General features: G+C 37.8%; 1 protein-coding gene across 1 annotated transcript; it reads right to left on the reverse strand.

Moving 5' to 3' along the window:
• Positions 1-10,359: 10,359 nt before the first annotated feature.
• Positions 10,360-11,112, reverse strand: LOC107871779. The gene is made up of 2 exons (XM_016718664.2): positions 10,863-11,112; positions 10,360-10,568 (listed from the first exon to the last, which is right to left on the reverse strand). Exons 1-2 carry the CDS (start codon positions 11,110-11,112, stop codon positions 10,360-10,362), a joined length of 459 nt encoding a protein of 152 aa, XP_016574150.2.
• Positions 11,113-27,077: the final 15,965 nt, after the last annotated feature.

Here is a 27,077-nt window from a genome sequence, read left to right on the forward strand (position 1 = left end):
AGTGTCCTATTACCGTTCTTCATAGAGTCTTGTTGGCTGATCTGATTGAGTTAGACATGGTAGATTTTAATATGATTCTGGGTATGGACTGGTTGTATTCTTCTTATGTATCTATTGATTGTCGGACCCGAGTGGTCAAGTTTCAGTTTTCGAGTGCATCCGTGTTTGAGTGGTCTGGGAATTCTGTGTCACCCAAGAGTCATTTTATCTCTTACCTCAAAGCTAGAAAGCTTATTTCCAAGGAGTGTATTTACCATTTGGTTAGAGTCAAAGACACTAAGTCTGAGACTCTAACTCTCCAGTCTGTTAACATCGGCAATGAGTTTTCTGATGTCTTTCCAGATGATCTCCCAGGAATACCTCCTGATAGAGAGATAGAGTTTGGGATTGATCTTCGTCTCGATACTCAGCCCATTTCTATTCCTCCTTACCGTATGGCCCCTGCAGAACTTAAAGAGTTCAAAGAGCAACGCAAAGATCTACTAGATAAGGGTTTTATAAGGTCCAGTATTTCTCCTTGGGGTGCTTCTGTGTTGTTTGTGAGAAAGAAAGATGGCTCTTTGCATATATGCATTGATTACCGCCAACTGAATAAAGTCACCGTAAAAAATAAGTACCCCCTTCTGAGAATAGATGATTTGTTTGACCAATTGCAAGGTGCAAGTTATTTCTCAAAGATAGACCTTCGTTTCGGCTATCATCAACTCAAAGTTACAGAGTGTGACATCCCAAAAACTGCTTTCCAAACTTGTTATGGCCATTTTGAGTTTCTTGTTATGTCTTTCAGGTTAACTAATGCGCCAGCAGCTTTCATGGACCTCATGAATCGAGTGTTCAGACCATATCTAGATATGTTTGTCATAGTGTTCATTGATGATATACTGGTGTACTCCCGTAGTGAGGATGAACATTCTGATCATCTCTGAACTGTCTTGCAAACCCTTAGAGATCACAATTTATTTGCCAAGTTCAGTAAGTATAAGTTTTGGCTAAGGCCAGTTGCTTTTCTGGGTCATATCATTTCTTTCAAGGGTATTAGAGTTGATCCCCAAAAGACCAAAGCTGTTAGAAATTGGCCTAGACCTATTTCTCCAATTGATATCTGAAGTTTCTTGGGTTTAGCTGGCTATTACCACCGTTTTATTGAGGGTTTCTCCTCTATAGCATCTTCTATGACTTGGTTGACCCAAAAGAAAGTGAAGTTCTTATGGTCTGAATCTTGTGAGAAGAGTTTTCAGGAGTTGAAGACTCGACTCACTTCATCCCCTATTTTGACTTTGCCTGATGGTGTTGATGGTTTTGTGGTGTATCGTGATGCTTCGAGGGTTGGGTTGGCTTGCAGAAGTGTAAGGTGATACCTTATGCTTTTAGACAGTTGAAACCCCATGAGAAAAAATACCCCACCCATGACCTTGAGTTGGCTGCTGTTGTGTTTGCTTTGAAAGTCTAGAGACACTATTTGTATGGTGTCCATGTTGATGTTTTCACTGATCATAAGAGTCTGCAGTATGTGTTTACCCAGAGAGAATTGAATCTTAGGCAGAGACGATGGTTAGAATTGTCCAAAGACTATGATATGAGTGTACTGTACCATCCAGGCAAGGCCAATATTATGGCGGATGCCCTAAGTAGAGTGTCCATGGGTAGTGTTTCACATGTGGTAGAAGGTAAGAAAGAGTTGGCTCGTGATGTACATCGTTTGGCTAGATTGGGGGTTAGGTTGTTTGACTCTGCTGAAGGTAGTATAGGGGTTCAGAGTAGTTTCAAATCCTCCTTGGTTTCAGAAGTGAAAGAAAAGCATTACTTAGATGCTAGTTTGGTCAGACTGAAGGAGTCAGTCAAGGACCAAAAAGTAGAGGTTTTCTCCCAAGGGGGAGATGGTGTGTTGAGATTGCAGGGTAGATTGTGTGTCCTAAATGGCTGAAGCACACGGGACACGATATTCTATTCATCCTGGTGCCACCAAGATGTACCGAGACTTGCTGAAAATCTATTGGTGGAGTGGCATAAAGAAAGATATATCAGCGTTTGTAGCTAAGTGTGCAACATGCCAACAGGTTAAGGTTGAACACCAAAGACCTGGTGGTATAATGCAAGATTTTAGTATTCCCACCTGGAAGTGGGAAGAGATAAATATGGACTTCATGATTGGTTTACCTCCTTCCCGACACCATCATAATTCCATTTGGGTTGTGGTTGATAGGTTGACTAAGTATGCTCATTTCTTGTCTGTTCATACTTCATATATTACTGAGGATTACGCTAGATTGTATATCCGAGAGCTAGTCAGACTGCATGGAGTTCCTTTGTCTATCATTTCGGATAGGGGTACTCAGTTCACTTCGCAATTTTGGAAAGCTTTTCAGAAGGGTCTTGGTACCCATGTGCTTTTGAGTTTTTATTTTCATCCGCAGACCGATGGTCAGGCTGAGCGGACCATCCAAACCTTAGAGGATATGTTGAGAGCTTGTGCACTTGACTTTAAGAGAAGTTGGGATGATCACTCACCATTGATAAAGTTTGCTTACAATAACAGTTTCCTCTCTAGTATTGGCATGGCTCCGTTTGAAGCCTTATATGAGAAGAAGTGTAGATCACCCATAGGTTGGTTCGAGGTGGGTGAAGCGGTTGTGAGTGGTCCTGATTCGGTATTTGAGGCTATGGAAAAAGTTAAGTTGATTAGGAAAAGGTTAAAAACTGCGCAGAGTCGTCAGAAGTCATATGCGGATGTTAGAAGGAGAGACCTTGAGTTTGAAGTTGGTGACCTAGTGTATCTAAAAATTTCACCCATGAGGGGGGTGAAGAGATTCGGAAAGGAGAGGAAGCTTAGTCCCTGTTATGTTGGTCCTTACAAAGATCTTAGCCGTGTTGGTAAGGTAGCTTATGAGGTCGAGTTGCCTTCCGAGTTGTCCTCTGTTATCCAATATTCCATGTCTCCATGCTTAGAAAGCATATTAGCGATGCTGTGGTAGTGGATTCCTCTGTGAGTGCTGACATTCAAGAAAAACATTCTTTTGATGAGATTCCTGTTGAGATTCTTTATTTCAGTGTCCGAAGACTAAGGAACAAAGAAGTTCCCTTGGTCAAGGTATTGTGGCGAAACCAATCTGTTGAGGGTGCAACTTGGGAAGCTGAGGCGATATGCGATCCAAGTACCCGCACCTATTTTTGTAAACTCCGATAAAGCCGAAGGTACCGTTCTTTCCTAAATCATGCACTTTTGATAAAAGTTGCAGCAGTTTAGCTGTCATTTATTATGTGTTCGGCTGTAGTTTCTTGAATTTATGCATTCTATGTTGCATTCGGAGTGAGAAACGATGTGGTGATGAGTCTAACGAATGGTTTTAGCTGTATGCTCTAATCCCTAGCTAATCTTGGCATGTCTAGTGTCATTCGAGGATGAATGTTTCCAAGGGGGGGATGATGTAATATCCCGGGAAATTTTTCGTTGAAATTTTTTGCGTAAACATGTTGGGTTCTATCTTCTAAAATGAATTATAAATTTTTCGTGCGTAATGTCTTAGATTATGACCCACCATTGCATAGAGTATCTAATAAGATTTCGAACGGTATGTGGATCATCCAAAACAGACACCCAAGCGATGAGTTATGAACGTTCTGATCGAACCGTGAATAGTAGTGAACAGTAAAACGTGCAGGAAAAAGTACTGAGGCCTAGCGTATTTTTGCTCCAACTTTAAATGATCATAAGTCATTGTACATAATAATCTGGGTGATCAACTATATATCAACGGAAAGCTCTACAAGTCCTCTTTCCAATGAAATTGGTTTCATCCAATTTGTCTATCGGAGCAAAAAGTTATGGTCGATCTACTTTAGCCTAACAAAAGTGAATTTTTGGGTCAACTTCAAATGATTATAACTCCTCGTACACAATGATCTGAGTGAGATACGATATATCAACGAAAAGACATGAGAGTCCTCTTTCTAATGAAATTGGTTTATCCAATTTGGATAATGGAGTAAAACGTTATGGTTAATCTACTTCAGACTATCAAAACAGTCCACCAAAGGACAGATTCGAGATTTTTTTTTATTTTTAGGGGCGTTTTGGTCATCCCCCCTCACCCAAAATCCATCCAAACCCTATATTAAAGCCTATTAGAAGCATTATATGTTATATTTCATCAAATTACCTAAAAAAGAAAACCCTAAGCTCCTACATCCAACTTCAAGAACCTCCAAAATTCACCATTAATTCCGCAAATTTATTCAAGATTCCAAATTTCTAGTTCAAGAACTCCAAGAACCATCATTCAATGGCACGATTAACATCTCAAAAATGAGTATCGATCTAAAGTTCATCATTCAAGGTATGTTTTGAACTCTAGTATGAAAGAAATCCACAACGTGGTTGATTTTGATAGATGGGAAGCATAATGGCTCCCGATGTATATTTATATATTACCAAAATTGTTTTGTTGTGGATTGTCTTTAAAATGATCTGAGCTAAGTTCGGGAGAAATCTTTAGCATCGAGTGGGAGGTATAAAGCGACCTTACTTCCCTAGAACTACGTGCCTCTGTAGGAGTAAGCCTGAGGCTGATTTATATAGCGATCACTAGTTTGTGTGGATTTGATATCGATAGTCCTACTTTGATGGCAAGGATAGGACAGCTCTCCCCAACGTGGGTTGTACGTTGGACTCCATGTAGCTCACATGGTTTATGTCGGTTATAGGATCTCCCAGTGTGTGTGTGTGTTTCCTTGTGTCTATGGTGAATAGTGAAGTGATTTGAAAGTGGAATTATGAAAGTTATTCTTTCGAAAGATTTAAATGATATTTACATTATGAGAATTGATATTCTTGATGAACTGAAAGTGATTGACAAATTATATGATGACTCACATGTGTTATTGTACTTATTTCATCCTCTCATGATTATGATGATTTTCTTCGGGCTATGTGAGTCTTTCATACATCCTGCATATTTCTTATAAATATTTATTATGATGATATTTATACAACTTCATACACCCCCATATACTCGGTTCCTTTCCATGGTACTGACCCACATCTTTGGATGTGGGCTTAATTTTCTCAGAATGTAGGTTCAGGTGCTCAGTTCCAGGTTCGACAGTGATTCTTCGAGCACGCTGTTCTACATCCTTTGTTGTGGTGAGTCCTCATGTTCCGAGGATGTGATGTCTGATGTTGGTTTCACAGAATTGTTTACATTTGATAACTGAGTATGAGTCAGTTGGGTCATGTCTCAATTGCTCGCTGGTTTTATTGATTTTCTTAGAGGCTCGTCAGACTAGTATAGATGTTGGGAGTTGACTAATAAGTCGTATTTTGTTATCTTTCTGAAATTCTTTTATTCTTGGATGATGATTACTCTATTGATATTTGAGGGTTATTTATGAAAACCCCGTTGATTTGTGTTGAACTGAATGAAAATAGCTCAAAGGGTTAGCTTGGGGCTATTCGTAGCCTCAAGCACCGTGTGACACTCCGGGACCCATATTTCGGGGCGTTACACGTAGGAATGACGGTTTAATTTCTAGCTCAAAAAATATGGGGTGTTACTTTGTGGGAGATTGGAAAGGTAGATTAACATCTATTTCTTGATTCTATTACGGATTTATGGTGAGATTTCATCCTTTTCTTACTCTAATTCTTGATTAATGTTCAAAAAATTCCCAAAATCTTATTTCTTGATTTATCCCCAAATTTTAATTTTTTTTTATTTATCCCCAAATTTCACTCCTTTTCACTTGAATAATGTTCCTAATCCTATAATTACTAGTTTTTCATCAATTTAACCTTCAAAATAATTTTGATTTTTGATTTTAATATGGATTTCAAAGATTTTACCCGATAAAGTTTTAAAATGACTTTTCTTTGATTTGAACCTCATTTTTTACTCGATTTGACTTGGGTTTTCAGTTGTAGATTTCTAAAAATATGGGCAACATATCTTTGAAGTAAAGTTATAATTTTGCCCTTCTTTTTTAAAAATCTATTTTGGGCGTCTATTTTTACTTCAAACCAAAAGTAGGCAATATGAGTATCGTTAGCTTTGTTTTGATACATAGATTCTATATTTTTTGGTTTTAGCTAATTTTGAGACTGTTCGTGAGAAGTAAGGCTTTATGGTAAAAGTATTGTAGACCAGTTCCAACACTCGAGGTAGGTCATGGCTTAACTCTTTCAGACTGAGTTGGGTAGTAAATGATGGTACAAAATGCATGTTAAGGGTGGAAACTAATCATGAAAAATAGATATCTATGTGTTGTGACTATGTGAGGGCCTATATGTGATATAATTGTTGAAATTGAGATATTTCATGATATGTATGACCGTGTGGGCTCCTATATGATGTTGATAGCCTTGAATAGATATGAATAATTGTATTATGTTGTTGTAAATGCCTATTGTGGTACCTTTGGTGTATTGTGATATATATTCATATTTTTGACATATGAAAACATGTGGAAATTCATGGATGAATGAAAATAATAAATGGATATTGGCTCACATGGTTATGCAAATGTATCATTGTGATTGGTTGTGAAAATATATCATGTGGTTGGTTGTGGAAATACTCGTTGTGGTCGGTTGTGAGTATTACATTCCCATATCATACTCGTTCATAAAACAAATGGTACCACTGTGGCAATACCTAAGAAATACTGGCAACACTTTTCTTATGACAAAAAATATGATATATTATAAAACCCTCTCTGAGGAATGTGTCGAGGAGGAGATATGTATATGGATATATATATATATGGATTATATATGAATTGACGAACTCCTCATGGATCCCACATTGGGAGGCTTGCCTCTGTGGGTGTATACAGGGATTGTTCGATAATCCCAAAGGTTGTACGACGATCTCGTGCATCATCATCATTATCATCATTATATATATTGCACTTGCTTTATTGTGTTTATGTTGTGTTTGTATTGCCATAATTGACTTTTCATCTATCTATTTATTTTATATCTTGACTTGTTAATGTCTAATTGTTTTATCCTCCTTTATTTGTACTTGATGATTTTGATTAAAGATGTTTCTCTTTTTTCTACTTGTATGTGATATTATGTATATTTCTATCCCTATCTTGTGTGTTGTTGTATTATACGTGGATATTGTATAACTGTTAGTGTAAACTGTGTTGGCTACCATTGTGGGACATTTTCTGATTGCAGGTGATGTGCCCTTAGTGTATATTTTGCATGCTTTATTTACTACCTTGTGTGATCAACCTATAATACCTACTGAGTACAAGTGGACCTTACTTACGCCTACTGCGCCCTTTCGGTACAGATCCTAGCTCAAGTGCACCTCAGCTTGCTTGACCCAGGCGATTGTTGGAGCTTCCAGGGTAGCGGTTGGACATTCATGCGTTCGAAGATCACCTATATCTTTCTATAGTAGTTATGTCTTTATTAGTATTTGGAGGCAGATGTTGACCCTATGTGGATATCTCTGACGTATTTGACTTATAGTTTGTATTAGTGGTTCTTACATTATTGACATCTGGTTTTAGGAATGTATGGTATTTGGATATGTTCTTTTCACATTGTTATAATTACTTTTATGGTTCAGCTTCATTCTAAAAGCCTTACCTTGGGGTATTTTTACATTTTTTTGTATCAGTTTGAGTGAGATAGGCTTGCTTGTCAAGGTACGCCGTGACAAGTGCCATCATGACCCTCATTTTGGGGTCGTGATAGCGTCCATCCCTTTTCCCCCTACATAGAAACTTCATTACCTTGATGTCTTTAACGCTAACTTTTTGTATGTTCTTGAATCTAAAGTGCAAGAGAAACATAGAGAATGTGTCTAAGAATGAAAACACAAATAGTTCACACCAACTTATTTGAAATTAAGACGCAAAATTTTGTATTGGTCATTTGATGATACATACTCAGCAGAAAGACTATGTTGTGTGCTTCTAGCACCATATCAAAAAGGGTGCCTTCAGGAAAGCTTTCAGCATTTCTTTGTACTCTAAACATATTGCATAAAAATCACTTAATTCAAGACAACTTCTCTGGTTCAAAATAGTAATTCTTTATTTTTATCAGTAACTTGCAATATAGTTATTTTTATCAACAATCACCAATCAGTATATCACATCTAAGATGACGTGGTAGCATTCAATTAACTCAATTCAGATGCGACTCATTTCTGTAGACAACTGATCTTCTCATAGAAGGGGTAAAACAACAATTTGAATTCAAAATAAAACAACTCTAAATAGATAAAATAAAAAATTTCAAATTACACAGATTAAAACTCACCTCCATGATGTTATTGAAGATTGATTCATATATAATTTCTTCCGTCTTGATTATTGGCACTGTATACTATCATCTACCAACAATGGACTATTCATTATTTCAAGACTCAATTTACAATAGGAAAGCACCTCCCAAATTGTTGAACGGAACTATGTTGTAGACCGAGAAAAGATATTTTTGAAAACTATTTGATTTAGTATTTTTAAAATAATATTTGATTTTGGAATATTATCGAACATTCTTGGTGCATTACTATTTCTATGCAGATTGGATATCGTTATCCATGTGCATGCAAAATCCAACAACAACCTACTCACGGCACAGTGAAACAATCAGATACCCGCTAAAATTCCGCTATAATAATCGGGTATAATGAAAACAACAAAAATGGAGAAAAACTCACCAGAACTGAATGAAACAAAACTCTAGAAATATTCTTTTTTGTTAGTTATCAGGCTTTTCATCCAATTAGAATGGAAGTGTATTTTGAGGAGGGTACCCATAGATGTGGAGTGAGCCTATATAAATGCAACAAATAAATAAACACTATATTAAAAGCACAAACCAAAGAAGTATGAAACTAATACACAGTAAAACTTGAATGAAAAACCAATAAACAGAGGACAACAACAGCAACAACAAACCCAGTATATTCCCACATAGTGGGGTCTGGGGAGGGTAGAATATACGCAGTCCATACCACTACCTCCGAAGAAGTAGAGAGGTTGTTTCCAAAAGACCCCCGGCTCAAGTCAAAGGACCATATTCAAACGACACAAGCATACAACATGATGAAATAACAGCGATACAACAACACCAAAAAGGGCACCCCACTCCCCCAACCCTAGCACTACCATCCAAGCTACACCAAACTCTCCTAACTACAGCCTATGACTTTCCCACCCCCCTTAGCTCTCTACCCTAATACTCTTCCTCCAAACCTTTCTATCAAGGGTCATGTCCTCAGTGAGCTGTAATTGCTCCATGTCATGTCTAATCACTTCTCTCCAGTATTTCTTCGGTCTACCCCTACCCCACTTGAAACCATCCAAGGCAAACCTCTCACACCTACGAACTGGAACATCTGTGCCCCTTCTCATCACATGCCCAAACCATCTCAACCTTACTTTTTGAATCTTATCCTCCACTGATGCCACTCACACTTTTCGCCACCTTTAATTTTTGGACGTGAGAATTCTTAACCGGCCAATACTCCGCTCCATACAACATAGCCGGCCGGACTGCAACTCTATAGAATTTGCCTTTAAGTTTGGAGGGCACCTTCTTATCCCATAAAATTCCTAAGGAGAGCCACCATTTCAACCAACCTGCCCTAATACGGTGAGAGACATCCTCATCAATCTCTCAGTTCCTCTGAATCATAGACCCAAGGTACTTAAAACTATCCCTTTTACACACCACCTGAGACTCCAACTTTACTACCACCTCGTCCTCTTGCCTCAAGTCACTAACTTACACTCCAAGTACTCCGTATTGGTCCTACTCAATCTGAAACCTTTAACTTCCAAGGTTTGTCTCCAAACCTCCAACTTATCATTAACACCTCGATGTGACTCATCAATCAAGACTACATCATCTGCAAAAAATATACACCATGGCACCTCACCTTGAATACTCCATGTCAACACATTCATTACCATGGCGAATAAAAATAGACAAAGAGTCGATCCCTGGTGCAACCCTATCAAGACCAAAAAATGCTTGGAATCCCCTCCCACAGTCCTTACCCGAGTTTTCACCCCCTCGTACATATCCCTAATCAAATAAATGTACACCACAGGGACCCCCTCACCTTCAAGAATTTCCAAACAACCTCCCTAGTGAATTTGTCCTATATTTTTTCCAAGTCAATAAACACCATGTGCATATCCCTCTTTCTCTCTCTATACTGCTCAACCAGTTTCTCCACTAGGTGAATTTCCTCAATCATCGAGCGACCAATCATAAATCTAAATCGATTCTCCAAAATAGATACTATCTTCCTCAACCTCCGCTCCACCACCCTCTCCCAAATCTTCATCGTGACTCAATAACTTAATACCATGGTAGTTGTTGCAACTCTAAATGTCACCCTTATTCTTATTTAAAGGAATCATTGTGCTCCATCTCCATGCCTCTGGCATCTTAGCGGACTTGAAAATGTTGTTGAACAAATCGTTCAACCTCCTCAACCCTGCCCCGCTAGCAAACTTCCAAAAATCCACCGAAATCTCATCGAGCCCTGTCGCCCTGCCTCTTCGCATCTTGTGAATCACCTCACAAACCTTCTCTACTTTAAAACATCAACAATAGCCAAAATCACAAAATTCTTCGGTGTGCTCCAACTCCCCTAACCCAATGCTTCTGTCCCCCTTATCATTCAGGAGCCTATAAAAATACGACTGCCATCTTTCTTAATAAGAACATCTTCCACCAACACTCTACCATCTTTCCCCTTAATGCACTTAACTTGTTCCAGATCCCGACTCTTACGCTCCCTAGCTCTGGAAAGCCTTTATAGCCTCTTTTCCTCGCCTTTCTCCTCTAAACCTACATATAATCTCTTAAACACAAATTGTCTTACCAGCAAAGACTACTAACTTTGCCTTCTTCTTAGCTAACTTGTACTCCTCTGTGCTCACCCACCTGTTCTCTTCATCCTTACTCTCAACCAACTTAATGTAAACCACCTTCTTCGATGCCACCTTCTTCTTAACTTCTTCATTCCACCACCAATCCCCCTGATGTCGGCCAAACCAGCCTCTCGAAACACCCAAAACCTCTCTAGCCGTCTCCTTGATGCAACCCGCAGCTGTGTTCCACATACTATCCATGTCCCCCTACGCTCTCAAGCTCCTATCCCCTCTAACTTTGCCCCTATCTCTATAGCACTAACTAGGGTCAGGTCACTCCACCTATTTCTAGGTTAACCTCCCTACCCCTTCTCTTCTTTCCCTTCTTAATAACTAAGTCCATCACCAGAAGTCTATGCTGGGTCACAAGATACTCACTTGAAAAGACCTTACAATCCTTACACAAAGCTCTATCCCCCTTCCTAAGTAACAAAAAGTCAATCTGAGTCTTGGCTAACCTACTATAGAAAGTAACCAGATATTTCTCCTTCTTCAAAAAGCAGGAATTCACTACCACCAACTCAAAGGCCCTCACAAAATCCAAAAGAGCAGCTCTTACACCATTCCTATCCCCAAAACCAAAGCCTCCATGTACATCACCATAACCTATCGGTAAAGCTCCAATGTGCCTATTGAAGCACCCTTCTATGAAAATCTTCTCCGAGCTAGGCACACCACGAACCACCTCATCCAAAATATCCTCTTCTCCTCCTCGTCCAGGCCCACTTATGGCGTATAAGCACTATAAATGTTCAACTTAAACCCCCAATGACTAATTTAATAGTCATCACTCTATCACTAACCCTATTAGCCTCTTCTACCTGCTCCCTAAGCTCTTCATCCATTAAGATACCTACTGCATTTATATGTCTCTCACTACCTGAGTACCACAACTTGTACCCATCCACATCCCAAGCCTTAGAACCTACCCACTTAGTCTTTTGGACACACGGAATATTGATCCTTCTCTTCCTAAGAATCTTTACTAACACCGGACCCCAACCCATCCCCAACCCCCCAGGACATAAACCTATTCCACCATTTACCACCAAAGCCACTACTCAATCTTGGACAATAGGAAAAAAGGTACAAAATAGCACAACAGTAAAAAGGCCTCAAATTTTAAGAACAATAGATACTAGGCACCAAATTAACAAGCAGATTCATCCACACCAAATCCAGGAAGTAAAGATACCAAAAAATGTAATAAAAATAGAAACAAAAGTAAAAATAAAGCTGCAAAGAAAGCTAAAAATAAAATAAGGCTCAAAATAAAAATAAAGCTACAACTAGAGCTAAAGTTTAAGGTTAGGCTTCAGCGGGATATGTAGAGGTGTATCGCCAGAATCACTTCGCCTGGAAAAATCACTGGAAGATCGTCTGATCAAATCTGGTCTGGGTTCTGGGTCCACCACTGTTACCACCGGCGATAGTTAAGTTGGTTCTACTAAGCTGTCACCACCCAGATCTACTTCTTATCTCTCCCCTTTTTTTTATTACCACCAGTTTTGCTTCCTCTATTACCATCACCAGAGTAGGAGACAGCAGAAACCCACACCGCCGGTGAGAGTACAGTGGCTAACATTGGGGAAAGAGATAAAGGAATGAGAGAGAAGGACCAAGAAAGAAGAAGGAAAAGTGGGAAAGGGCGTAGGACACTTACTTATCATCGGCGATGTTATGCCGCTGGCTTCTGCTTCACCGGCGCTAGCCCAGTCACGTCAAAAGTGACTTTGAAAATAGACGTTAGTAGGGAACGTTGGTAGGAGAATGGTAGTAGAGAGAGAACGACTAACTATATCAACAGCGAAATAGATTAGAATATCCTTATGCTCAAATAATCAATTTTTCTAATTTAGAAGGTGTTTACTCTGTACATTAATACATCATAGTAATTTTTCTATTTCTCTGCAGCAAAAAATTGAACCGTTTAAGGACCACATCACAAGAGTCTATTATACACAACCTTATAATAGATAAAAAAAAATCCAATTGAAAAACACCATTTTTCTTAGAAAGTAACATGCATGTATATGAAAAGGAAAAAAATGAAGTGAAATGAAATATTAATACTGACATTTATTGAACACCCATGATAATAAAGGTAGTATATGCGAGAAAAAGGAGGAAAACTAACCAAAACTACATATAAGTAACATAAGCTTCACAGTAAATGCAATTGAATGGAATTTACTTTTATATATATATATATATATATATATAAACAAAAGTAAAAGCACCAGAAGAAAGTCAAGTGGCAAAATAAAAATAAGTCAAGTGGCAATTTTAAGACAAAATTAAAGAAGATTGTAATAAAATTTTTGAATTAGAAGATTAGAGACATTTTAATTTAAATATATTAGGCTTTTTTTAAGAAAATATTATCATTAGCTTTAGGAACGTAACATTGAAGAGTGCTAAATGAACTCTTACTACTCAAAGATTTATCCTTAAAATATATTTAAATAATAAATAAAAGATAATAATATAAATAAAAGATAATAGTAATAATAATAGTAATAGTAATAATAATACTAATAATAATAAAAACAGTGGTAGTACAATATACACACATAGTTAGTACTTTTAATTTTAAAATTTTTAAAATAGAAACATAGTATTAGTGATAGTAGATAATAATAATAATAATAATAATAATAATAACAATAATAATAATAATGGTAACAATAATAACAATAATGTTGTTGTTGTTGTTGTTTGTTATTGTTGTTGTTATTATCGTTGTTGTCATTGTCGTAGTTGTCGTCTTTGTCATCATCATTATCATTGTTGTTGTCGTCGTTGTCGTTGTTGTTGTTATTTTTGTTGTTGTCGTTGTCATCGTCTTCTTCATTATTGTCATTGTCATCATCATTGTCATTGTCGTTATCATTGTTATTATTTTTTATCGTTGTTGTTGTCATTATCGTCATCGTTGTCGTTGTCGTCATTGTCATTATTATTATCATTGTTGTTCTCTTTGTCATCATCATCATTGTCATTGTCGTTATTATTGTTATTGTTGTCTTTGTCATTGTCATTGTCGTTGTTGTTGTTGTTGTTATTGTCGCCATCGTTGTCATTGTCATTATTGTTGTTGTTGTCATTATCATCATTGTTGTTCTTGTTGTTGTCATTATTATTATTGTCATTGTTGTTATTTTCATTGTCGTTGTCATTGTTGTTGTTGTTATCATTGTCATTGTTGTTGTCATCAACGTTGTCATTATTTTCATTATCGTGTTGTTATTATTGTTGTTGTTGTTGTTTTTGTTGTCGTTGTTATTATCGTTATTGTTACCATTGTCATTGTTGTTATTATTATCGTTGTTGTCGTTGCCATTATTGTCGTTATCGTCGTCGTTGTCATGGTTGTCATTGTTATCGTTGTTGTTGTCATCGTCATTGTCATTGTCGGTGTTGTCATTGTCATTGTCATTGTCAGTGACAGTGTTATCGCCGTTGTTGTTGTTGTCGTGTATACTTATTCTTCATTCCCCTACTTGTTGTTATTAAATGTGTATATAGTAGAACTATTAGTAGAGATGGTGTGGGCTACCATTTGGGACATTTTCTAATTGCACGTGGTGTGCCCATAGTTTGTGTTTATATGCTTTATTTTCTACTATACTCAATCAGCCTATGAAACCTACTTAGTACAAGTAGACTGTACTCATCCTTACTACACCTTTATGGTGCATATTTAGGTATGAGTGCACCACACAGCTAGCTAATTCAAGCGACATTTAGAGTCTATTCGAGGTAGTAGTTTATCTATGCATTCAGAGTTGATCACTACCTTTTTATCTGGACTGTCTTATTATATTCAAAGATAAAGATTGTTCCCCTTTTGGATATCCTATGTATATTTTGATTTTGAGTTGTATTTATTGGTTTCTACACTGTGACACCAGGTTTTAGGATTTAGTTTAGTATCTTTGATTGTATTTTCTCTATTATTATATTTGTGTGGCTCGACTTCACTCTAGAAGCCTTGTCTTGAATTTTGGTGTTGATTTTCCTTGTTTTATCAGTTTGGCTAATAGGCTTATTTGTCAAGGCTTGTCGCAAAAAGTGACATCATGACCCTTGGTTTTTGGATTGTGAAAAATTAATATCAGAGGTGTCAGGTTCATTGTTCTCAATAATGTAAGAATAAGGTGTCTAATAAAGTATCGTGGATCGATACGTAGGCGTCTATAACTATCTTTGAGAGGCTATAAGATATCTTTAGGAAAATTCTCTTATTTTGTTCCTCATCATGTGGATCTTTCATACCTTGCATTCTAAGTCATATTTCACTCCTTTCTGTACAGATGGTAAGGACTAGATCTAGTGAGGCCAGAGATACAGATCTATTATCTGAGGAAGGAGCCCAGTCTAGGGGGCAAGTTATGAATTATGGTCAGGTTCAAAGTATAGGACAGGCATGAGGATCTACCCCATCCAGAGATAGCACTAGGGGACTTTCCCCCGAGCCTCAGTTGAGCATATTGGAGTTATGAGGCTATGATCACACATTATTCTTCAGCCCCAGTCTTGGAGGGGTAGTTGATTCTGTTGTTAACCCATTTAGATGGCGCTCTCATGAGTACAGCCGGTATTCCTCCAGCTTTGAGTATTGTACCTCCATCTGTGCCAGAGCTTGCTTATGGTGTTTCTCTAGTTTCGAGTAGGTACCCTTCTATTGTACCGATATCTACTTATGGTACTCCACAGACTCCGAGTGTGGTTTCTTCTTTAGTTCCTATTTTTTAGTATGGTATTCTGAGATCTAGAGTTCAGCCCTCTTCTATGATGCCTCTTTAGATGGGTTCTCATTCAACCAGATATACTATGCCTCCTGTTATTACGAGTATAATTATATCTTCTAAGGATTAAAAAAATTTGAGAGATTCAATTGCTTGGGTCCTCCTAGGTTTAATGGTGCTATAGGTGAAGATGCCTATGAGTTCTTGATGGATTGTCATAAGAAGTTTCATAACCTTAGTTCACTTGAGTCACATGGGGTAGCTTATATAACTTATTAGTTGAGAGATGTATCCAAAGATTGATGGAGGTTGCTTATTTGTTGTCGACCTCTTGGTTCACCAAAGATGACTTGAGATTAGTTTACATAGTCCTTTTTAGATAGTTTTGTACCTTTTAGTTTAAGGAATTAGAAGAGAGATGAGTTTGATCACTTGGAGAAGTGCTTTATGAATATTACAGAGTTTGAGGCATGTTTCTATACCTTGTCTAGATATTCTTATACCAGTATTGCCATCGAGTCTGAGAAGTTTTAAAAGTTTATGAAGGGCTTGGATGTTTTTTTTTATCTTGCTATGACTCAGATGATAGTGTATGAGGCATTATTTTGGAGTATTATGGATCATTCTAAGATGATTGAACCTATTCTTAGAGTATCTCAGAAAGACATCGAAAAGGTACACAATCAAGGTGAGTTAATAGATCACATCTCTTGAGGTAGAGATTCTAGAGGCTTCCACCGATATCATGGTAGACCAGTACAAGTAGCCTTGTAGAGTTTAGCTAGTGGGTCTTCTGGTTCAGCAACTTTGGGTGGTCGTCCTAGCTCAGTCGTACCTCCTTCTATTAAGTTGGGTCACAGGACTTGATTTATGTGTGATAAGGCTAGCCAGTGGCTAAAGATTATCCCTATCATGTTTTCAGAGTTATTCCTATATCAACTATGGGAGGTAAAGGTTCTATTAGAGGTGCGAGAGGTAGAGGTAGTGGTGCCTGTGGTAGTGGTCGTAGGGCTACTCAGCCAAGTGGTGGACGTGGACAGTGCTATTCTATACCTGCTAGGCCAGAGGTAGAGGTTTTTGATACTGTCATCACAAGTATCATCCCTATTTATTTTAGATCTGCATCTGTGTTATTTGATTCGAGATCAACTTTTTCCTATTTGTCTGTATATTTTACTTCAAGTTTTGATTCTTCTTGTGAGCCTCTTGATGTGCCTATTCATGTATCTACCCTCGTATTTCTTTAGTGGTGGATCAGGTGTACCGATCTTATATTGTGACTTTTGTAGGGCATGCGACTTGGGTAGATCTAATTATTCTCGATATGGTGGATTTTGACATCATTGTGAGCGTGGATTGGTTAGCTCTTTATCATGATGTCCTTGATTGTTATGCTAAAACCATGACATTAGTTTTGCCAGGTGTGCCAAGGATATCTTAGAAGAGTGTGCTTTATTTGGGTCCCAAGAGAGTTATATATTTTCCTTAGGCTCGTCATTTGGTTAAGAGTGGATCTTATCTTATTTGGCTTATATTCGCGATACCAGTACTGCTTTACCTCTTTTTGGATTTTGTTCGTGTGGTCCGTGAGTTCGTGGATATTTTCCATAATAATTTTCTTTGTATACCTCCAAATCGTGATATTGACTTTGCCATTGATGTTTAGTCGGGCACCAAGCTTATTCTATTACTCCTTATAGGATGGTCCCAATAAAGTTGAAGGAATTGAAGAATCTATTGCAGAAGTTATTAGATAAGGGTTTTATTCGATCTAGTGTATCGCATTGGGGTACGTCTGTCTTATTTATGAAGAAAAAATATGGGTTTATGTGCATGTGTATTGATTATCAATAGTTGAATAAGGTGACGATTAAGAATAAGTATCCCCTTTCTCATATTGATGATTTGTTCGATCAACTTCAGGGTGGTTGGGTGTTTTCAAAGATTGATTTGAGATTCGAGTATCTCCAGGTCAGGATTAGAGTTTTGGATATTTTGAAGACAACTTTTCAAACTCAATACGGTTATTATGAGTTCTTTGACATGTCCTATGGGTTGACTAATTCCCCAATCGTGTTCATAGAGTTAATAAACTGGGTATTTTGATCGTATCTCGACTCTTTTGTCATTATATTTATAGATGATATCTTGATTTATTCCAAGAGTGAGTCCAATCATAATGAGAATTTATGGATTATGCTTAAGAGATTGAGTTAGAAGTTGTATGTGAAGTTCTCCAAGTAAGAGTTTAGTTGGATTTTATCTCTTTCTTGGGTCATGTGGTGACTAAGAATGGTATTATGGTTGATTAGTCCAAAATTATAGTGGTTCATGATTAGGCTAGGCCAACTTCTCCTACAAAGATTTAGAGTTTTATTGGATTAGCCAGTTACTATCGGTGTTTTGTTGAGTGTTTTTCATCGATTGCAACTCCATTGACCAAGTTGAATCAGAAGAAGATCTCCTTTTACTGGTCTAATGATTGTGAGGCGAGCTTTCAAAAGCTCGAGGATTTGTTGAATTTAGCTCCTATCTTGACTATGCCCAAGGAGGGCATGGGTTTTACTATCTTCTATGATACTTTTGGTGTTGGGTTAGGTGTTGTGTTGATGTAGGACGGTAAGGTGGTTGCTTATGCTTCTAGTCAATTGAAGCCCTACGAGATGAGTTACCCCACCCATAATTTAGAGTTGTGTGTGATAATGTTTGCTTTGAAGTTATGGAGGCACTGTGTGTATGGGGTCTGTTGTGAGATTTTCTTAGGTCATCGTAGCCTTTAGTATTTTTTCACCCATCGGGATCTTAATATGAGACCGCATTATTGGCTCGAGTTGTTGAAGGATTATGACTTGACTATTCTCTATCATCTAGGTAAGGCTAACATGGTTGTGGATGCCTTGAGCAAAGTTGACTAGCATGGGTAGCATGGCACATTTTTTGACTCAAGAGGGGCCTTTGGCCTTGGAGGTTTAGTATTTAGCTAACCGGATGGCTAGGCTTGATATTTCAACACTTAGATGTGTTTTGGCATTCGTAGAGGCTAGGTCTTCTTTGATAGAGTAGATTCGGGCTCATCGGTTTTATGATGTTAGGTTGAGAAAATTGAGATAAGGTATGGAATAGTGAGGTTAAGGGAGCCTCACTTGATTCAAATGGCATTTTGATAATTGGAAGCCAAGTTTGTGCCGAGAGTGGGTCATTGAATTAGATTGATTTTATAGTAGGCTCACTATTCCAGGTATTTTATTTATCCGAGAGTGAGTAAGATGTATTAAAATTTGAGACAATATTACTGGTGGGGTGGTATAAGGAAGGATATAGTGAATTTTGTAGCTCGTTGCCTATGTTGCCAATAGGTAAAGGCCGAGCATTTGAGACCTGGTGGTTTGTTTTAGAGGTTACCCATTCCCAAGCGAGAATGGGAACGGATCACAATAGACTTTATGATTGGATTGCCTTGTACATCCCATGGTTCAAATAGTGTTTGGGTCACTATGGATCAATTGACCAAATTTGCCATTTCATTCTAGTTCAGGTCTCCTTCAGAGATGAGAGATTGGCCCTATCTGTATTCGGGATATAGTTCATCTTCATAATGTGTTGGTATCTATTATCTCGAATCGAGGTTCAGTGTTCATATCTCACTTTTGGAAGATTTTTCAGGAGGAGTTAGGTACTCGGATTGATCTTTGTATAGCTTTTTATCCCCAGACTAATGGTCAGTCAGAGCGGATTATTTAGGTTTTGAAGGATATGCTTCGCACTTGTGCGATGGACTTTGGTAGTCAGTGGGAGCAGCATCTAGCTTTGGCGGAGTGTTTGTATAATAATAGCTATCAGTATTGATATGGATCTATTCGAGGATTTATATGGTAGGCATTATCGCTCTCCAGTTGGTTGGTTTGATATTTTGGAGATTAGACCTCAAGGTATGGACTTGCTTCTTGAGTCTTTAGATAGAGTTTGGGTAATTCAGGATAGACTTTGAGCGGCATAGGGTAGGAAGAAGTGTTCTGCAGATAGTATACTTCGTGCCTACATATTTAGTGTTGGTGGTCATGTTTTTCTTCATGTGTCGCTCATGAAGGGCGTGATAAGGTTTGGAAAGAGGGGCAAGGTTATCCCCAGGTTTATTGGACCTTTTGAGATTCTTTGAACTATTAGGGATGTGATTTATGAGTTAGCATTGCCCCCAAATTTATCATCTATTCTTCCAGATTTTTATGTTTCCATACTTCGGGTTTACATTCTAGATGAGTCTCAGGGATTTAGTCCAGTTAGATGACCGGTTGTTTTTTGTTGAGGAGCATGTCTCCATTCAAACCAGGGATTTTGGACAGTTGCATTCTAGAGTTATTCATGTAGTTAAGGTCCAGTGGAGGTATTGATTTTTAGATGAGTCTACTTAGTAGGTCGAGTCTGATATGCATAGTAGCTATTCCCAACTTTTCACAAATTTAGGTATTTCTATTAACCTTAGTAAGAGGACAAACTAGATTCATAGTAGTGGATGATGTAATAACCTGATTTTGATTATTTGTGTGAAATACTTATTTCTATATAATTTGACCATTTCACCCCACCTCGTGGTTGCATTGTGGTGTTTCTGGGGTGTAGGGATGTTTGACATGGTTCCCAATGCATTTTAGTGTGATTTATATGAGATTATGATTTTTGGTGATCTTAAAGGCTTAGTAGTTGACTTTGGCCAACATCTTTGATCGTGCGTTGAATGGCAAAACAAAATTGCGCCAACATATATGGAACATTGATTTTAGGGTTGTAACATGATTGGTGTTGTTTTACGGCTTTTATATCTCATTTCAATCCTCCATTGGAAAAGTTGTAAAAATAGGTCTCGGGGGTCAATTTGGTAAAAATAATATTTTTTAAAAATCTGATATCGCTATTGATTCTGGAGCATCTAATTTGATAGGGTAGCATAGTTCGTTTACATTCTCAAGATTCCGGATGAATCCTGAGGGATCCGCAGATTTTTCAAGTCTCCATAGCTGGTGCACCACTCAGTTGGTGCAGCCGTTAAAGCTCCACTTTGACCGCTGTAGAGACAGTCATTAAAGAGCCACTTAGCCGCATTAATGACCGGCTACGAACTGGGCAAGGGCATTTTAGCAGCCCTCGTCCGCTTTAGGAAACTGGCACGCTAAGCGGCTACTGCAAAAAGGGTACTTGACTGCTTTATCGGCACTTTGCACCTCGGTATAAATAATTCTTTTATCAATTTTTCTTCACCATTTTAAGACTTAGAGCTTGGGGATCAAGTTTCTAGGCATTTTCTTCTATTTGTAAGCTCCAAACTCCAATTTCAATTACTTTTGTTTGGTTTTAACATTTGAATCCTATTTAAACTCAGATTTAAAGGTAAAATTTGGGGGTATTGGCTCGGAAGGCCCAAACTATCATTTCTTCGAATCAACTCACAATTTTACCTCGTTATCACTTGGATTTTCTCCTAAGAGTTCCTCTAATCTTGAGAAAAATGTTTTTGGACCAAAATTCTGGTTTGACCCTTCTTTTTAGAAAATTCATTTTAGGTGTCCATTTTGACTCTAATTTGGAAGTGGGAAATATAGGTATTGTTGATTTTCTTTGATGCGTAGATTCTATATTTGTGTGTTTTAGCTAATTTTTGAGTCTATACATGAGGTGAAAGCTCGGTGATAGAGGCTTATTTATTCTAATTTTGGTATTCAAGGTAGGTTATGGCATAACTTTCTTCAGACTAGGTTTGGTAGTTAATAATAATGTAAAGCATACTGCAGGTATGGGGTTGTGTCATGGAAAATATGTTTAGGTGATTTATATGCCCGTGTGGAGGTCCATATGGATAAAATTTGATGGTTCTTAAGACATTATATGCTATGTGTGACCGTGTGGGGTCTTATATATTATTGCTGGCTTGGTAATGATATATGTATGTTTAGTTGCACTCTTTTTGGTGGAAAAATCCTAGGTTTTGGGATTATATGGTATCAATGACATTTTCTTTCATGTTTCACTTGATGGTTTCTGGATTATATTGTATCATGGATGGTTGGCTGATTTGAGTGAATTTTTGGCTCACATGGTTAGTATATTCGTTGGATATTAGATATTCTTATTTAGGTTGGTTGTGAGCATTACATTCTTATATCGTATTCATTCATGAAATACTAGTACCACCGTGAAAATATTGGAAATACTAGAAACACTAGATTTTTCTAACTGAAAATATGACATCTTTAGAAATTCTTTATTGATGTATGTGCCTCTGTCAATGTATGTGTTGGAAAGAGTTATAGATATTGGTTGTATACGGATTGACAAACCTCCATGGGTCCCACCTAGGAGCAGAGCTCGATATATGTGGGTTGATAAATGTCTCATGGGTTCTACGTCTATAGATGAGCTCGGTAGGTGTATATGGAGGTTGTGTGATGACCTCGTGCATTATCATATTCATCATCATCATCATCATTTTCATTGCATTCCACATGTTGTGCTTGTTCAATGATTATATTTCTGTTTGTGACTGAATATCTGTCCACTTTTCTATCTATCTTTTTGTACTTATATTCAAAGTAAGTGTACACTTGTTCTTCTTTCCCCTACCTATTATTGTTTTATATATATATACACAGTTGAACTATTAGTCGAGATGGTGTGGGCTGCCGTTAGGGACATTTTTTGATTGCAAGTGACGTGCCTATAGTTTGTGCTTATATGTTTTATTTTCTATATTACTCACTCGACCTATGATACCTACTTAGTACAAGTGGACCGTATTCATCCATACTATGCCCTTTTGATGCAGATCCAGGTATGAGTGTGTTGCACGAATAGCTGATTCAGGCAGCATTTAGAGTCTATTCAAGATAGAGATTGGTCCGTGCACCCGGAGTTGACCACAACCTTTTCTTATCTAAACTATGCCTTATTGTATTCATAGACAAAGTTTGTTCCCTTTTTGGATATCCTATGTATATTTTGATTTCGAGTTGTATTAGTTGGTTCTTACACTGTGACACTAGATTTTGGGATTTGGTTAGTTAACTTTGATTGTATTTTAGCTATTGTCATGTTTGTGTGGCTCGACTTTACTCTAAAAGTCTTGTCTTGGATTTTGGTATTGATTTCCCTTGTCATTCAGTTTGGGTGATAGCCTTACTTGTCAAGGCTTGCTGCGACAAGTGTCAGCATGACCCTTGGGTTTTGGGCCGTGAAATAGTTACTTATGTTTTAGGATAAATTGCTATCTTAGGGATATTTAGGGATTAATTAACATCTAGAAATGAACTTAGATACCTTAGCCTCTTTCGGGATAGAATTTACCTAAATTGAATTTCAGAGAATAGAAGTGGGCCCCTCTTGTCCACCTTAGGCCCAGATTTGTTTTAGCTTTTATAGACGTATTTACGCATTATATACCCTTATTAATGCTTATTTTGGGACTTTGAAGAGATTTGATGTTTATTGACTATGCTAGTTTAGTGATTAAGAATTAGTGCTAATTTTGGGTAAGTTTCGGTGGATAATTATTGTGTTTTAGGGATATGGATTCTGATGCAATTTATTTACATGGTCTATTGATATGGTCTAATAATATATGAGTTTCAGTTCAAGTCTAATAATTTCTTATGACAATGATACATATATGAATTCCAATTTGAGTCCAACATTTTATGATGATATTGGTGATATGAGTCTCGATTTGAGTCCGACATTTAATGATGATATTGGTAATATGAGTTCTGGTTCATGTCCGATAAATGATGGTAATGATGATGATACTATTGAGTTTCGGTTCAAGTCCGACATTTGGGAGTTGACCATAATATGATATGGTTAGGATAGATTCTTGGTTATGGCATGGTAATCGATACTTCATGGTTATTTTGTTATTTACTTTCCTTGATTGTACCCTCTAAGGGCCTACATAAGATTATTTACTTTTCTGCATTTATTGGCTTATGGGGGCCAATTTAGTAGTTATAATAGTGTGATATGTATATTACTTTACTATATTTATTTATTTACCTATGCACAGCAGTGTTGAAGCTTATTTCCAATTTTTGCCTACCTTAACTTAGTTTAGTTTATCTTGTATCTTTTTGTATTTATATCATGATTTAGCTTAGTCAGTCAATGATACCTACTGAGTACCCATGGTTTTGTTACTTATCCTACACTTATGTACTTTTTTGGTGCAAATTCGAGTACTAGTCATTACCACTAATTCAACAATCATGCTGAGTGATTTTGGAGATTGGGTGAGCTCTTGGAGTCGGAGTTATCCTTTTTCCTTCTATGTACCTATGTCTAGTCTTTTATTTTTTAGAGGGATTATATTTGACTTTTGAGTACTTATAGTTTAGTTGTAGTAGCTCTTGTACCGGCATTACTGAGTCTTGAGATGGTTGTTGTTATTCTATCTATCTATTAGACTATTATGACTGCTTTATAATTAATTTAACTCTTTAAGTGTTGATTTCTATTTTTTTGGCCATTTCCACCAAGTTAGCCCATTGTAAATAGTGTCAGGGTACGGTTCGGCTTACCTACTGCCGGGATAAAGTAGGTGCCATCATGACTCAGAAATTAGATCATGATAAATTAGTATCAGAGCCTAGGTTTCATCGATATTGTTGGTACAAGAGCAACTGTCTAGTAGAGTCCCACGGATCGAAATGATATCATCTGTTTCTTATCTTCAGAAGACTATAGGACATTATTAGGAGTCCTTTACTTCTTTCACTCATTTTGTGCTAGAAGTATAAGTTGGTTTCACTCTTTCGTAGATGGATAGGACACGTGCTACCACAACACGAGATGAGTGTCCCGAGACCGAGCCTCAAAATTCTATCGCTATTTGTAGACAACCTCAAGGTTGTAGACATCCCAGAGATGTATCCCAGCTAGAGGCTAGGATAAGGGGTCTTCACCAGACCTTATTCCCCTTCCTGAGCTAGATATTCTTCCGCCCTAGCCAACAGTGGGCCAAAGATCAGACTCCACTAAGATTTATTTCTTTGTCAATGCTCAAGGATGCTTTGGGTCAGCTTTTGGGATTGGTTGGTGGTGCACCATCTGATAGTGCACATTCTACAGATCAAAGTGGTACTGAGGTGAGGGCGCTACCATAGCTACGGCTAACAGAGTTGAGGTCCCTCCTACATTGGTAGTTGCTCGGCGTACTGTGTCTATAGAGTAACATAAGATATCGGGTAGATTCTTGAGATTAGATCCACCTAGGTTTTCTGGTGCACCGGGCAAGAATGCGTATGAGTTCTTGATTGCTTGTGAGAATAGGCTCCGTAATTTAGGCCTAGTTGAGACTCATGGAATGGATTACACAACTTTTTAGTTAGACTTGGAAGCTTAACATTGGTGAAGAGGTTATCTTGATTCTAGGATAGTTGGGTCTTCCCCATTGACTAGCTCGATTCTCTGAGATTTTCTTGGAAAATTACATGCCTCAGGGTCTTAGGAATCATTTAAGGGATCCGTTCTCGAGGTTGGAACAGGTCTCCATGATTGTTGTGGAGTATGAGTCTCAATTTCATGATTTGTCTAGGCATGCTACTTCTATTCTAACTACTGAGTATGAGAGAGTTCGTTGTTTTGCTCAGGGATTGAGAATTTCTCTTCATATGTCTATACAGATTTTGGTTGTTGTGGGTAGGTCTTTTGCTTAGGTTTTTCATCATGCTCAGGTTATGGAGAAGATGCATCACGAGGCCCAAGGAGGCAGCAATAAGAAATCGCGTTATTAGGGTAGTTTTAGTGAGAGCCTTAGTGGCTTACGGTTAAGAAGCAGTGGTTAGGTAGTATCCCCCTCCTCCATCAGTCGTATCAGCATCAAGATCAGTCTAGTAGACCCATTTAGGCCACACTTCAAATTATCGATAGAGGCCAGTCTAGCTTCAGTGATCGTCCTGGCCAAGGTTGTGGTTAGTCTTTGAGAGGCTTCTAGTAATTCTAGACGTGCTGGTTTTTTTAGTTATTTTTATTTTGTCTTAGCGCTTAGGGCATGTTATGGTTGTGGAGTTTTTGGTCATTTCTCGAGAAAATGCCCTAGTCGTGGAGCAATTGTTCCTTTAACTCAGAGTGTTCCACCTATCATGGCAATTCATCCCCCAGATAGATATGGTATGCATCATATGGGTGGTCCAGAGCGCTTGTGGAGGTTCTCAAGCAGGTAGGACAGGAGATCGGTCAGGAGCCCAGCTAGGTAGAGGGCATGGTCAGTTGTATACAATACCTGCTAGACCCGAGGCTGAGTCATCGGATACTGTTATAAAGGTATAATCTTGGTGTGCTATTAATTAGGCTTTTCTTTATTTGATTTGGGATCCACTTATTCTAATGTGTCTTTGATTTGGGATCCACCTATTCTTATGTGTCTTCTATTTATGCTCCACGATTAAAGTTATCTTGGGATTCATTATCTATGTTATTATGTATATCTATTTCTGTGGGTGATTCTTTAGTAGTGGATCGAGTTTTCAGATCATGTGTTATGACTATTCGAGAGCTTGATACTCATGTTAATCTTATTATATTAGACATGATGGATTTTGATGTGATTCCGAGCATAGAGTAGTTACCCCAATATCATGCGGTCCTGGATTATTTTGCCAAGACCATTACTTTTTCCATACCCGATGCACCCCCAGACATGTAGCATAGAGCAGTTAGCCGCGAGCCGTGGGGATTATTTCTTATATTCATGCTAAGAGGCTTATTTCAAGGGCTGAGAGTCTTATCTCACTTATATTTATGAAGTTAGTGTGGAGAGTCCGTCGCTTGATTCTATTCCTATAGTCCATGTGTATCTTGACATTTTCCCTACCAATCTACCTAGTCTTCCTCATGAGTGTGGCATTGAGTTTATTATTGATCTTAAGTTGGGCACCCAGCCTATTTCTATGGCACCTTACTGTATAGCTCCTACTGAGTTTAAGGAGTAAATTCTTAGCTTCAAGATTTTCTTGGTAAGGGTTTTATTAGGCCAAACTTGTTCTCTTAGGGAGATCTTGTGTTGTTTATGAAGAAGAAAGATGGTTCTATGCATATATGTATTGATTATAGGCAGCTTAATAAGGTGACGGTGAAGAACCGGTATCTTAATGTCTCGCATTGATGATTTATTTGACCAGTTTAATGGAGTAACAGTGTTCTCTAAGATTGATTTGAGGTTCGGTTACCATCAGTTAAGGGTGGAGGATTCGGGCTAAAGATATCTTGATGACAGCTTTTAGGACCCATTATAGTCATTATGAGTTTCTGGTGGTGTCTTTTGGGTTGACTAACGCCCAAACTGCATTTATGGATTTTATGAATCATATGTTCAAGCCTTATTTGGATTTCTTTTTTATTATGTTCATCATTGACATCCTTGTATATTCGATGAAT

The sequence above is a fragment of the Capsicum annuum genome, chromosome 5 (genome assembly GCF_002878395.1).
Source record: "Capsicum annuum cultivar UCD-10X-F1 chromosome 5, UCD10Xv1.1, whole genome shotgun sequence".
NCBI classification, from domain to species: Eukaryota; Viridiplantae; Streptophyta; class Magnoliopsida; order Solanales; family Solanaceae; genus Capsicum; species Capsicum annuum.